We start from the raw sequence: 14,124 nt of genomic DNA, 5'->3' as shown, positions 1-14,124 counted from the left end.
AAACCAGGAAGTAAAAAGCACTGATTATTCTTCACTTTTTAATCATTTTACAGAGAGCGAAACTAAGATTGGGGCATACACATGGGATTAAGGTAGAAGCTGAAATATCATAAATAAACTTCAAATTTATTTTATTATTTTAAAAATCTATGGGAATTTTTATCATAATGGAGAAATTTGACATTCCACAAATATAAAATTAGTTTCTCAGGGCCAGAGAGGCTGTTCAGCAGTAATTATGACTTAGTACACCATTAATAACCTAGTTACACCTCAACAAGGCGTAACTTTTTATGGGGCTTTTATAGCGAGTTCACGTCAATTCAAGTGATTTGTAAGATTTCCATCTGCGAGGACTTCAACAGCGCATCTATTGGAGGAGAGGGGAATCACTGATAGCAACTTCTGAATTTCTGTCTTTAACTGCGCATGCGTGGATGCCAGAAGTTGCTGTCAGTTTTACAGAATAATGACGGCGAGCGCTGACAGTTTCACCGTCATTACAAATGCAGATTTCAGACCTATCAATTTAAAGAGGGCAAGGAGAGAGAGTTGGAGAAATTTATTATGCAGGGTTGTTAGAGCATGGAATATTGTGTCACAGCGAGTAGTTGAGGCAGAAACTATTGGCTCCTTTAAGGGTAATGTAAATAAATATTTGAAGCAAATGAAGATATGGCTATGGGGAAAGAGTAGGACATGGGGTTAGATTTGAATTGCTTTAGTAAAGAGTCAGCACAGATGGACCAAGTGGCCACCTTTTGTGCTGTAAACTTCTAGAAGTGTCAGCTGTGGCTCAGTGGATAGCACACTCGCCTCTGAGTCAGAAGGTTGTGGGTTCAAGCCCCACTCCAGGGACTTGAGCACATAAAGCTAGGCTGACACTCCAGTGCTGAGGGAGTGCTGCACTGTGGGAGATGCTGTCTTTCAGATGAGTCGTAAACCCGAGGCCCTGTCTGCTCTCTCGGGTGGACGTAAAAGATCCTGCGGCACTATTTTGAAGAAGAGCAGGGGAGTTATCCCCGGTGTTCTGGCCAATATTTATTCCTCAATCAACGTAACAAAAACAGATTATCTGGTCATTATCATGTTGCTGTTTGTGGGAGCTTGCTGTGCCCAAATTGGCTGCCGTGTTTCCTACATTACACCAGTGACTACACACCAAAAGTACTTCATTGGCTGTAAAGCGCTTTGAGACATCTGGTGGTCATGAAAGGCGCTATATAAATGCAAGTCTTTTTACGATGATACAGAGCTAGAAATGTGTTAAAGATGAACTTTGGGAGAAAGACATACAGGAAACTTTGTGTTATCCGGAGGCTAACTGTCCGGAATGCTCGAGCCGCCGGCAAAAATCAGGAGCTGTTTCGTTAGGTTTTTTTTCTTTTCGTTGCTTTTTTCTTAACCGTCAAGCTCTGCAAGGTCTCGCTGAAGCTGTTGCTAAGCTACAGAGACGCTTGGACTGTTTAGAAGCTGCTGCTAAGCAACAGGGTTTGTTGCCAGATACGGAGCTCAAAATCTCCGTATGTTTCAACATTAGCGCTGGAGTGTCCAGCAGTTTTGAGGGAACGGCAACAGCTCGGTGCCGGATAGCACAAAGTTTCCTGTAATTGCATTTATATAGCCCCTTGTCATATCTCTCAAACAACTCAAAGCATTTCACGTGCAATGAACCACTGAAGTATAATGATGACTGTTGTTTTATAGACAAAGGTGGCAATGATTCTGTGCACAGCAAGTTTCCGGAAAGTGCAATGAGATGAAGTGGCAGCTAATCTATTTTTTTTTTTCAGGTAGTGTTGTTTTGAAGCAGAAATGTTGGCCTGGATGTCGGGAGAACTTCCTGTTGTTCCAAATAGTGCCATTGAATTTTGAATGTTGACCTGAATTGGGTAGATGTGTCCTTAGTTTAGCATCACATCTGAAGGACAACACCTCTGACATTTTTAGCTGTCCCTTAATACTCTGCATTATCAGCCTAGATTATATGCTCAAACCCTGGACTGGGTCTTGAACCTGTAGCCTTATGTCTACACTAAAAAATGATTGTTCACAGGGTTGTATACTGAGATAGATGCATTTTTGGACTCTAGGGGAATCAAAGGATATGGAGATCGGGCTGGAAAATGGAGTTGAGGGCAAAGATCAGCCATGATCATCTTGAATGGCGGAGCAGGCTCGAGGAGCTGTGTGGCCTACTCCTGCTCCTAATTCTTATGTTCCTATGTTATACTTACAATTCCCTATGTATTGCCAGTCTGATGTTGGGCAGTTATTGGAGGTGTAGGATGGGTTTTCAGAGGGAAGAAGGGAGTAAAACATGAATTACAATCACTCATCTCCTGGCGGTTGGTTACAGAGTGGGATTTGTGTCTCCCCTGATTGCTCAATAAGTTTATACAGTGAATAGTTCAGCCATGCAGACCAGCAAAATTCCAGCTTTAATTCTCAGGTTGGCGGTGTTATCTAATCGCAGTCATGACAGTGATACTAGATTGAGTACCCTTGGGATAGGAAGAGAGAGATCGGCCAGGGTTCTTGTTTCTGATTGCTATCCAGTAACTGCTGCTAGAAATGTGCTTGTGTAAATGTTCGATGACAACAGGATTAAGCTCGGCTATGGTGCCTCATGTAGTTAAATAGCCTGCTAACATGCACCATGAAAGCTTACGCATGAATACTTGAGGGGGACAGGACGGCATCTATGAACCATGCCTCACAAGGGGTCAATGTCTTCAGAAGACAAGGTGAAGGTATAAAAGCGACGAGGAAAAACAAGTAGCATTCCCAGCTGCCTTTGTGCCCACAGTTCAAGTCTCAATCATGTTGTTTTAGGGTGTCATTTAGCAACCTGGAGTGATTGGCTCTCGTTGCCCCCTTACTGTGAGAAAGTTCCCGACCCTTGCTCGGCACCAACTCAAAATAGCAAGATTGAGATCAAAGCTTGGGGGGTGTGGTGCCGTGAAATAGATCCAGTTCTAAGGAATTATAAGGCTTTGCTCCTTCCTATCACCGTTCGTTTCTGTGGTGTGTGCTGTTCATATTATGTCTGGAGACTGCCAAGTATGGGTTGATGCACCTTTTAACAACAGTTTAACATGTACGGTTAGGTTTGTAATACAAGCTTCTGTTGACAAAGGCTATACTGTAAGCAAAGTGAATTATAAAGGTAGCATTGAGAATGCTCCCAGTTGCTCAGAGTTGCTGATTGACACCAAGATGTGATTAACTCTGTGATTTTAATGTGAACTATGTTTTCTTGGGGCACTAAATCAAGTTTTCTTCAGTAAGGACAGATTTAGGTGTGAACACAGACTGTTTAAATATTAAAACTGTTCAATAGAATCACTGCAGAACAAAACATTTTGTTCCAGTGAGACGACAATGCTCGATTGAAGACATTTTAATTTTAGATTCTGCTCAGAACGGCAAAAAGTATCTGGAACAGCTGTACCAGCTCTGCGACTCAGCCCGTTTTCTGACAGCGGAAGACCGCGTTCTTCAGTAACCCAATTAATTTATCGATTCCTTACATGTAGGAGTACCGGTAAGCAGCCGAGTCTCCGCAAAGATCCAACAGCTTGTGAACACCCTGAAACGGCCGAAGCGCCCACCGTTACGAGAATTCTTTGTTGATGATTTTGAAGAATTATTGGAAGGTAAGCGTAGCCTGATTAGTACTTGGCTTTTATTTTAAACTGGGCATATATATATATACACACATGGGTGCCTAAAATATTGATGTTTTTGTATTTCACATGCATAACTGAAAATCTTAGTGCGGTTTACACACATTGGAAGGAGCGCCTTCCAATCCTATTCCACACCAGGTCCCATTCACCTCTCACCCCTGTACTTGCTGACCTACTTTGACTCCCAATACCCGCAATGCTTCAAATTCTTATCCTCGTGTTTCGATCCTTTCATGACCTCACTCCTCCTCATTTATGTAACCTTCTTTAGGCCTGTAAGCATCCACCCCCCACCTCCCAAAACTCTCCGTTCCTCTGACCAGGGCCTTTTATGCATCCACTGGCAACTGAGCATTCAGCCATCTAGAACCTGGCTCTGGAATTCCCTCCTTAAACCCTCTGCCTTTCCACCTCATCACCTCCCTCTCCTCCTTTACAACCCACGTTAAAACCTACCTCTCTCACTAAGTTTTTAGTAACCTGTTTTAACGTCTCTTCCTTTGGCTTGATGCCCTTTTTGTCTGACTCTGCTCAGTTGATTAATGCACTGTCCAGTGTGGCACACACCGTCTGGTCTCCTAGCTTTATTTAGCCCGTGTACTACATTCCGTTTTGGGCACAGAACCTCAGGAAAGATACATTCTAAATTGAGGATAAGCAAATTTTGCTAAGCTCAGAGGGGATTTAGCCATAGTGGATTGGAAACAGCTACTTGAAGGTAAATCAGTGTCAGAGCAGTGGGAGGCATTCAAGGAGGAGATCTGGAGGGTTCAGACCAAATATGTGCCCTTAAAGAAAAAAGGTGGGACTATCAAATCTAGAGCCCCCTGGATGTCTAGGGACATACAGGGTAGGATAAAGAAAAAAAGGGAGGTGTATAACAGATACCGAGGGCTAAATACTCCAGAATCTTTAGAGGAGTACAGAAAGTGCAGGGGTGCAATTAAAAAGGATATTAGGAAAGCAAAGAGAGAGCATGAAAGATTCTTGGCAAGTAAAATCAAGGAAAACCCAAAGATGTTTTATAAATATATTAAGAGACAGAGGATAACTAAAGAAAGGGCAGGGCCTATTAGAGATCATGAGGGTAATCTGTGTGTGGAGTCGGGAGACATCGGTAGGGTTCTTAATGAATACTTTGCGTCTGTTTTCACAAAGGAGAGGGGTGAAGCAGACATTGCTATCGGGGGAGGAGTGTGAAGTATTAGATGAAATAAACCTAGTGAGAGAGAGGAAGTATTAAGGGGTTTAGCAGCTTTAAAAGTGGATAAATCCCCAGGCCCAGATGTAATGTATCCCAGGTTGTTAAGTGAAGCAAAAGAGGAAATAGCAGAGGCCCTGACCATCATTTTTCAATCCTCTCTGGCTTCAGGCGTGGTGCTGGAGGACTGCTAATGTGGTACCCTTGTTTAAAAAGGGAGAAAAGGATAGACCGAGTAATTCCAGGCCAGTCAGCCTAACCTCGGTGGTGGGAGAATTATTGGAAAGAATTCTGAAGGACAGGATAAATCTTCATTTAGAAAGACACGGATTAATCAAGGATAGTCAGCACGGATTTGTTAAGGGAAGGTCGTGTCTGACAAACTTGATTGAATTTTTTGAGGAGGTAACAAGGAGGGTAGATGAGGGTAGTGCATTTGATGTAGTTTATATGGACTTTAGCAAGGCTTTTGATAAGGTTCCACATGGCAGACTGGTCACGAAGTTAAAAGCCCATGGGATCCAGGGCAAAGTGTCAAGTTGGATTCAAAACTGGCTCGGAGACAGGAAGCAGAGGGCAATGGTTGATGGGTGTTTTTGTGACTGGAAGGCTGTTTCCAGTGGGGTTCCGCAGGGCTCAGTACCAGGTCCCTTGCTTTTTGTGGTATATATCAATGATCTAGACTTGAATATAGGGGGTATGATTAAGAAGTTTACAGATGATACTAAAATCGGCTGTGTGGTTGATACTGAAGAAGGAAGCTGTAGACTGCAGGAAGGTATCAATAAATTGGTCAGGTGGGCAGAACAGTGGCAAATGGAATTCAATCCGGAGAAGTGTGAGGTAATGCATTTGGGGAGGGCTAACAAGGAAAGGGAATACACATTAAATAGTAGGACACTGAGTAGTGTAGAGGAACAAAGGGACCTTGGAGTGCATCTCCACAGATCCCTGAAGGTAGCGGGCCAGGTAGATAAGGTGGTTAAGAAGGCATACGGAATGCTTGTCTTTATTAGCCGTGGCACAGAATACAAGAGCAGGGGGGTTATGCTTCAACTGTATAAAACACGAGTTAGGCCTCAGCTAGAGTACTGCGTGCAGTTCTGGTCACCACATTACAGGAAAGATGTGATTGCACGAGAGAGGGTACAGAGGAGATTTACAAGGATGTTACCGGGAGTAGAGAATCTTAGCTATGAGGAAAGACTGGATAGGCTGGGTCTGTTTTCCTTGGAACAGAGGAGGCTGAGGGGAGACCTTATTGAGGCGTATAAAATTATGAGCGGCACAGATAAAGTGGATAGAAAGGACCTGTATCCCTTAGTGGAGGGGTCAAAAACCAGGGGGCACAGATTTAAAGTAATTGGTGGAAGATTTAGAGGGGATTTGAGGGGAAATTTCTTCACTCAGTGGGTTGTGGGGGTCTGGAACTCACTGCCTGAAAGGGTGGTAGAGGCAGGAACCCTAACCACATTTAAAAAGTACTTGGATGTGCACTTGGGATGCTGTAACCTGCAGGGCTACGGACCAAGAGCTGGGAAGTGGGATTAAGCTGGATAGCTCTTTGCTGGCCAGCACGGACACGATGGGCCGAAATGACCTCCTTCCATGCTGTAACTTTCTATGGTTCTACATTCGCCTTGGAGCAGGTCTCCGTACAGATTCACCAGAATGATACCAGGGCTTAAAGGATTAAATTATGAGGACAGGTTGCGTAAACTTGCCTTTTATTTCCTTGGATTTAGAAGGTAATGGGGTGATCAAATCGAGGTGTTAAGGTGATAAAGGATTCGATAGGGTAGAGAGAGAGAGAGAAGCTATTGTCCCTGGTGGCGGAATCCAGAAGAGGTATAATCTTAAAATTAGAGCTTAAAATCAGGAAGTAGTGTAGTGGAAAACTGGAGAACTATCTAATTGACATTTTCAAGACTGGGAATGCCTGATTTTTGTTGGGTAAGGGTATCAAGGGATATGGAGCAAAGGCAGGGCGATAAGAGTTGAGGTAAAGATCAGCCATAATTAATTGAATAGTGGAACAAGTTCGAGTGTTTGGATGGCCTACTTCTGTTTCTATGTTCCTGCGTTAGCTGAGCTCAGTCTCAAGGTGACAGAAGGGACACTACCATTGGCCTTAGCCCCCGTCCCCCCCATCATGAGATATGGGGATGGTGGAGGGGACAATCAACCAAGGTTCCTGGACCTGATTGCCACACATCAGCTAATCCTGAAAGCTTCCTTATCTGTATGGTCTGGGTCCACAGAGGGCAATCTATTTACCCATTGATCCATCAGGAAGCCCTGTAGGTATTACATATTTTACTGACGATAGCGTTTCGAAGCTAATATAATTGTTTCCGAAGCATGCAAACCGGAATTATAATTGCTTGGGCGGAAAGATTGACTCTCTAAATTCTATTGTAGTTCAACAGCCAGACCCTAACCAGCCGAGACCAGAGGGAGCACAGATGTTGGCCATCAGGGGAGAGCAGCTCGGTGTAGTAACCAACTGGCCACCGTCCCTGGAGGCAGCTCTTCAGCGCTGGGGTACCATCTCTCCAAAAGCTCCTTGCCTGACCACCATGGATACGAACGGAAAACCGCTTTACATCCTTACATACGGTACTTAGACACTTTTTCTCCAGGTCTTTTTGTTGCGTATCTCATTACCTGGAGTAATGTGATCAGCCCAAAAAAACAGATTTGCTGAAGTCTGCTTTCTCTTCAATGGCACGAGTCATCAGTTTTGCCTGATCCATTGCTGTGGTAATGCAATGGCATTAAATAGTTCAACCTTCTAGGAATGTTATTCAAAGATTTCTGTAGTAACCCAGACCATTTAGACAAGGTGACTGGCACTCTGTTCAAAGTGTAAATTCTATGTTGGGTAATTCTAAACTGAGAGTACTTTACATGTATGGCGAGTCCTATAAATCTGATGAATTCTTAATAGCGAGGAGAAACCCTTATGTTTGATATAATGAGATAGAGGTTGCGTCAGATTTTGCACATAGTTCAGGTCCCATTTAAAATTGACACTGGCACTGTTAGAAATCTGGCTATTTTTGAGATCGGTTATGCGAATTCCACACAGTGCTGATATTGTTTGAAGTCTACACTTTTTTCAAGCACATGCTATTTAATTTAAACTGTTATTTTTAAATTAATATCAATTTTATGTGGATCTATGTCTTCTCCCATTCCATTGACTAAGCTAGGCTAACAGAATCTGTGATGAACATCATAGCATCAGGGTGTTCCATATATCCAGCCCAAGGGCTCAATAGCGATAGTAATAGCTGAGTTTTCCTGCCTGTAATTATCTCGGATGATTATTCAAGGCTTAGTTTTCATAAAAGCAGCCGCAGATTCCAGGAAAATATCAATTTTGTGTGCCTGACTCATGATATTTCATGTCCTCTCCCAATACTTCTCTCAAACCCTTTCCTATTTTAAAGCCGGATGAGGCTTTATTACGGATTTATTCAGTGCAGGGAGCAGCAAAAGTTGGTTTACAAAATATAGTACAATAATGATGCTGCAATCTATCCAAGCACTTCAAGATGGGTGCCTGATTACTTTCAGCAGGGGGAAGGCTCAAAGTCACGCAACATCGTCATCCAGTGGAGCATGTTGCGACTTCAGCTGTGTGGCACAGCGGCCTAGCCATTGAGCTCTTATCGCCATAGTAGTGTGGGCGAGTGTTCCACTGGAGGCTGCTGTGATGAAATATGTCATTCATCAGACTCTGTAGTTAACTGTATATATTGTATTGCCTGCTCCGGTGTTTGTACCTTGTATTGTGTATAGGGCACCGCCCCCTTTGTGTGTCGGCTCCGCCCATACCTGGCCCTACTTAAGACAAGTCCAGGCTTGTCCTGCAGTAGAACAGCAGCACGCCAGGTGAAGCTAGGTGCAGCCACCGGCATCTTTTCTTTGCTAATAAAAGCCTTGTTTTATTCTGCTAACTTCGAGTCTTGAAGTTATTGAGGCACGTCAGCTGCCATTCACTCGTCAGTCAGCTAGATGAGAGATGTTTCACTGGTTCGTGTCTTGGTGAAATTCCTTGTTCGTGGGAGTGGAGGGGCGGTGGCGGGGGGTGGTGGCGGATAGAGTATTGTATCTTGAGTGGGCAGGGAAGGAGTGGCAAATAATCAGTTTGCTTAATTACCCCCCCCCCCCCCCTTCCACAGCAGGCATATACCTTCCTTGGACTGAGGAAGCAGCAAGCTTGATAGCACAGTTTGTGAAAATCCGTGCCAGCTGTCGGCCCGCAAACTGAAAGATGTGTGAAAGCACACAACTGTGATGGGGGGTTGAAAGGGAATAAAAAAGAATAATACTGAATTGGGGGGGAAAGAAATAGTCGCAGTTAGTCAGATTGAACACTCTATAGTAAAAACAGAAAATGCTGGAGACACTCAGCAAGTCAGGCAGCATCCGTGGAGAGAGAAACAGAGTTAACGTTTCAGGTCGATGACCTTTCATCAGAACTGGAAAAAAGCAGGAAATGGAACAGATTTTAAAGCAAGTTTCGGGGCTGGGAAATGGGGGAGGGGTTGAATGAACAAAAGGGAAGGTCTGTGATGGGATAAAAGGCAGGAGAATTAAAGACACATTAAGAGATAGTCAAGGCAAAATGAGATGGTAATGGGACAGGTTAAGAAACAAAGGATGGCTCTAGATGAAGTGTGAATTGCGCTGGCAGAATGAAAGACAGCTGCCATGTGGGAGAGAAGAACAAAAGGCACAAACAATAAGTGTGGATAAATAATATATATATGATAGGGGCGGAGGTTATGATCTGAAATTGTTGAACTCTATGTTGAGTCTAGAGGGCTGTAAAGTGCCTAATCGAAAGATGAGGTGCTGTTCCTCGAGCTTATGCTGAGCTTCCGTGGAACAATGCAAGAGGCCGAGGACGGTGAGGTCTGAGTGGGAGTGGAGTGGAGAATTAAAGTGACAGGCGACCGGACGCTCGGGGTCCCCCTTACGGACTGAACGGAGGTGTTCCGCAAAGCGGTCACCCAATCTGCGTTTGGTCTCCCCAATGTAGAGAACTTTGTAAGCTTGGTGTTCAAGTATAAAAATAGATAGTTAGGGCCTGAATTTGGTGCTATTTACCACATGGCCTGGATCTCTGACACCAAAGTCTACCTAGTCGTGTCCTAGAATGTAATCTATTATAAAGTTCATTGCTGGTTTAATTAATTGTAGTGCCTTTAATCACATTTTTTTTCTTAATTTGATTAAGCGTATATACTGCTGGATAAGAATCCTGATACCTTAACCTGTTGTTTTTTGTGGCAGTTAAATTATCACAATTTATAGTTAATTGCACATAAAGGTATTAAATTCAATTCCAATTGTAATAGTTAAGATTGGTATTTAAAGGTAAGGCCATGCAGATAATGGTAATAAGACACTTTTAACATAGGAGCTTAACATTTATTTAACCCATGAACCCGTTAGTTGTATTTTGACATCAATTGAGAGGATGAGGTTTTGGGTGTCAATGAAACCTTTTCTTCTTCTTTCCAATACTCAACTCTAGTGCGTAGGATATGGGTAATTATGACATCTTCGGTGTACAATTAACATCAAATTGTTTGCAGCTATTTCTAGACTTCCTTGCGGATGAAGCAATCACTATGTCATGGTACGGGACTATCAACAGGAGTGTGCAGAGCTGATTTGAGGTTGCCAGATTTAAATTAGTCACGGTCCTGTTTTTGTGACATTGATTTCCTGAGTGATCTTTCTTCCTTTCTGAATCGCCTTTTCTATATTTTATTAAATAAATCTTTCTATATATTACTATGCTAAGAGTCATTCAATCAAAACTACTGTAAAGCTATTCGTAAATGCAGGGTTTTGCTTCTGATAATGTGCGAAATTTAGTCGTTTCAATTTGAGGCCTTATTTCTATTTTATGAGAGATTGTATTCAAATGCGTTGGCAGATTATTGAAGTGAACTTTACAAAAAAAAAACATGTTTCATCATTGCATAACCGAGAACTGCATATTGGGGAAAACAAAATAAATTCAAATACATGTAACTTATCCCATCTTTTTAGAAATTTCTGGCTTTACTTCAATTCGATGAAATCCTATTATAAGGTTTGAATGCTGGATTTAGTGAGTGTATAGGTATTAGAAAAACATGCTCAAAAATGATTGTTTTTTTTTTGTGAATCAGCACATGGAGCTAATTGTATGACATTAGTTTGTTAATGTCATTAAGTGACACATAGTAATTGACTTCCATTTTGAGAGTTTAATGTGATGTATTACATGCAATGTGATTCATTGCAATCTCCTATACAAATCCAACTTTGCAAATAATAAACTTGCTTTAGTGACAAACATGCAAGGCCAAGCCCTCTTGTAAAGATCCCACTATGGAACCTGTCCAGAATTCCTGTAATATCATAGCATTATCCTGCTTTCCAATGATGGTATTATCAGACACAGTTATTACAGCAGCTCGCAGCTCGCTTCAGGGTGGTAAAAGGTACAGCTTTCAATTGAACTGAAAGCTGATATGGAACACAAACATTTAAAATTCTTTAGAATTAAGGGCTATCTACACTGCAGTTAACGGTTTGACACCAGTACTTGCTTTGGAGCGGGCAAAACAGTAGCATGTTACACTACTGACTCCACGTCATTGTCTGGTCAGCAAAGTGGAACTCTGCTCATACATGTTTACAGCATCTGCCGAACTCCGCTCACTAATATTCAGTGATGTCCCCAGCTGGAGTATTGCATCCATTTCTGGGCATCACACTTTAGCGAGGATGTCAAGGCCTTCGAGAGGGTGCAGAAAAGATTTACTAGAATGGTACCAGGGGTGCAGAACTTCATGTACATGGAGAAACTAGAGAAGCTGGGGTTGTTCTCCTTAGAGCAGAGAAGGTTAAGGGGAGATTTAATAAAGGCATTCAAAATCATGAAGTTTTGATAGAGTAAATAAGGAGAAACTGTTTCCAGTGGCATAAGGGTCGGTAACCAGAGGACACAGATTTAAGGTAATTGGCAAAAGAACCAGAGATGAGTTGAGAATTTATTTTACGCAGCGATTTGTTATGATCTGGAATGCACTGCCTGAAAGGGTGGTGGAAGCAGATTCAGTAATAACTTCCAAAAGGAAATTGGATAAATACTTGAAGTGGAATAAATTGCAGAGCTACGGGGGAAAGAGTGGGACTAATTGGATAGCTCTTTCAAAGAGCCGGCACAGGCACGATGGACCAAATAGCGGCCTCCTGTGCTGTATCATTCTAAGACTCAAAGTCCCATTTTTATAGCTGGTGTGCTGGGCTCCTGCAGTGGTTCAGTGAGCGAACAGCTGAGCCATGCAGATAAGGATGGCTCCCAGTTTGCTTAGTGAGCTTATCTTGGCCGGTGTAACAACAGGTTTGTTAGACTTGCCACAGAGCTCCCTGGGGTAAGGAGGGGAAAATTGTCTCAGGGTTTCTGCTTCAGATCGCAAACCAGAAGCTCTTCCTAGTTGTGGAAACCAGGTGCAGACAGTACTGGACTTGGCTATAATATCATAGTTGATCAGTCAGCTTCATGCATGAATAATAACTACTTCTGCAAGGTACCAGAGGTCGCCTAGCATCTGTGGGACTGCAACTCAATGAGCGGTCAACACCTTCAGTGCAGGAGAAAGTTGACTGGGGAAAACAAATTATTGAAGTTCAGTGGAGCTGTTGTGAAGCCAAAATGGTGGGAGGCTCTTTCCTCCACTGATTTGTCTGCACATCAAATTAAAAACATTACTTCCTTAAATTCAGTGCATAGGCAAATTGGTGACCATATTCCCCAGTTATACCGCAATTTTGCAGCAATGGGGAGTGTGAAACCGCCATATAGTCAAACCATGCACTATAAAATTTGAATGTTTCTGAATACTCTACCAGATCTGACCAAAACAACACATCTTAATATGTTTCACCAAACACTCATCTTTTTGCTACTAATCTTCTGATCGCATAAGTGGAACTTGATAGTCATCATGGAGACACTACTGGATAGGATAGCGGTACTTTTGCCATTTGAAAGCTATTTGGAGTGAAGTGTAGGATAAGGTTAAAAAAAAATTACTGCTTTGAAAGTTCACCTCTACTTTAATAACTTCCAGGCGCATATGTTATTGACTAGGTATTGAGGGGTAAATGATTGTTAATTTGGTTTTCTTTGAGTTGCAAAGAAAGCTGCTTAACAAATTATTTAACTGTTTTTAGTTCGTGACCTGAAAAAAGTGGGCTTTAACTCACACTGCAAACCTGCCATGGAAACAGAAGAAGCAATAATTATCTCTAAACTGAAAGTAAGAGGCATTTAAATAGCTGTAATGGCACAGGGAGCTCAGAGTACCTGTTGGCTGCACAAAATTGCTAAAGAATGGGGCATTACAGAGTTATAAAAGACAGGTTTATTCCTCAGCCACAAGGTGTGACTGTAACTGTAGTAAACTAGCCCTCCTCATCCTTCTCAACCTGTCTGCAGTTTTTGACATGGTTGAACATAACATCATCCACCAACGCCTCTCCACCGTCGTCCAGCTGGGTGGGACTGCACTCGCCTGGTTCCATTCTTATCTATCTAATCATAGCCAGAGAATCACCTGCACTGGCTTCTCTTCCCGCTCCCGCATCAATACCTCTGGTGTCCCCTAGGATTTTCCATGCCCCCCTCTTATTTCTCATCTACATGCTGCCCCTCAGCCACATCATCTGAAAACACGACGTCAGGTTCCACATGTATGCTGATGACACCCAGCTCTACTTCATCACCTCTCTCAATCCCTCCACTGTCTCTCAATTATCAGACTGCTTGTCCAACATCCAGTACTGGATGAACAGAAATTTCCTCCAACTAAATATTGGAAAGAACGAAGCCATCGTCTTTGATCCCTGTCACAAACTCCGTTCCCTAGCCACCGACTCCATCCCTCTTCCTGGCAACTGTCTGAGGCTGAACCAGACTGTTTGCAACCTTGGTGTCATGTTTGACCCTGAGGCAAGTTTCCAACTGCATATCTGCGCCATCACTAAGAAGACTGCTTATTTTCACCTCCGTAACATTGCCCAACTCCGCCCCTGCCTCAACTCATCTGCTGCTGAAACCCTCATCCATGCCTTTGTTACCTCTTGACTTGACTATTCCAACACTCTCCTGGCCGGCCTCCCAACTTCCACCCTCCATAAACTTAAGCGCATCCA

The 14,124-nt window shown here is 42.9% G+C and overlaps 1 protein-coding gene across 10 annotated transcripts in view; it reads left to right on the top strand.

Annotated features, from left to right (window-relative positions):
• Window positions 1–14,124, top strand: part of LOC147117016 (disco-interacting protein 2 homolog C) — a 597,563-nt gene that overhangs the window by 438,851 nt on the left and 144,588 nt on the right. For all 10 annotated transcript variants that reach the window (XM_085987581.1, XM_085987586.1, XM_085987582.1 and 7 more), the window contains 2 exons: window positions 3,540–3,659; window positions 7,315–7,512. In XM_085987581.1, coding sequence (XP_085843707.1) covers window positions 3,540–3,659; window positions 7,315–7,512 — 318 coding nt within the window. The remainder of the gene's footprint in view (window positions 1–3,539; window positions 3,660–7,314; window positions 7,513–14,124) is intronic.

The sequence above is a fragment of the Somniosus microcephalus genome, chromosome 5 (genome assembly GCF_052327205.1).
Source record: "Somniosus microcephalus isolate GS21.2 chromosome 5, FLI_Smic_1.0, whole genome shotgun sequence".
NCBI lineage: Eukaryota > Metazoa > Chordata > Chondrichthyes > Squaliformes > Somniosidae > Somniosus > Somniosus microcephalus.
Note: the sequence above shows the minus strand (reverse complement) of the source record. Positions and strands in the feature narration are given on the sequence as shown.